Genomic DNA, 949 nt, shown 5'->3' with positions numbered 1-949 from the left:
TCACCTAACGAGATGCCAAGGTGAGCGGTGACTGAGGCAACCGTCACCAATCTTCATTTTAGTGAGTCAAGGCCGAGAACGAGGTCTGGTAGTAGACAGAAGCGTACTACCCGGAACGCTAAGAATTCTATCGGATCGCTGGCAGCAATCTATGGTATGTCGCAGTACCTTCAAGATTCGACCCCAGCGGAGACATGTAAGCCTGATAGTGACCAAAAGGGTTGCAGGGGCTCACTGACTCAGGCACACGAGACCACCGATCGGCGAGCTTGCTGCATGGTCTGTAGAATCAGTCCAATGATAGTCCTTTCTCTATGTCATGTACCGTCCACGCTTGCCGTTGTTGCTCCCCCCCCGTTACTGTTGTGTTGTTCTATATGGGCGTGACATGTTATCTGAATCAGCAGTTCTTTACCCTGATGCAATGCCGTTATATCCTCTACTCTATGATGCCCCTTATCTTGCTTGCTGATGATGATGGGAGGGCTCTAGCGGGAGAGGGCCTACCCCATGTGCAGGTGCCCTCCTGCTCACCCCAAGCATCTATTTTACTCTCGTTCACGCCAGGTCAAATGCAGCGTCTCGAATTTACCGACTGGAGATGGTACCTTAGAATCATTCGGCTTCTTCACATTGGCTTTCTTCCCTAGTGTTGCGCCCATAGGCTTCAACAGGTCAGTTCGTCTAAGCAGCACTAGCCTTATCATCGCTGTATTAGATTTATGGAGCTCATCTCGACTCACTTCTACGATGATACTCGTGTTTTCCGAGTAGAGCCCGGCTTTGTTGTGCAGTTCGGCATCAGTGGCAGTCCTGGTGTGGGCTCTAAGTGGCTCGGGATGCCCCTCATGGACGAGCCTGTTCGGGTAGGCCATTAGTCACGACTTAACTCCACGATTTTGGTCAGGCCTCTAACGTTAGGGGGAGTATAAGTTTCGCGAAGTCCGAT

At 51.1% G+C, this 949-nt stretch overlaps 1 protein-coding gene across 1 annotated transcript; it reads left to right on the top strand.

The window, feature by feature from the left end:
- Positions 1–449: 449 nt before the first annotated feature.
- Pmar_PMAR018727 (hypothetical protein) lies at positions 450–866 on the top strand (the record flags this gene model as incomplete). The annotated part of the gene is made up of 3 exons (XM_002777921.1): positions 450–518; positions 568–674; positions 719–866. Coding segments are annotated over 3 exons (324 nt in total), but the record flags the coding sequence as incomplete, so codon positions are not given.
- Positions 867–949: the final 83 nt, after the last annotated feature.

This window comes from Perkinsus marinus, assembly GCF_000006405.1.
Source record: "Perkinsus marinus ATCC 50983 genomic scaffold scf_1104296950622, whole genome shotgun sequence".
Taxonomy (NCBI): domain Eukaryota; phylum Perkinsozoa; order Perkinsida; family Perkinsidae; genus Perkinsus; species Perkinsus marinus.
The sequence above is the reverse complement of the archived record's forward strand: the minus strand, read 5'-3'. Positions and strand labels throughout refer to the sequence as shown.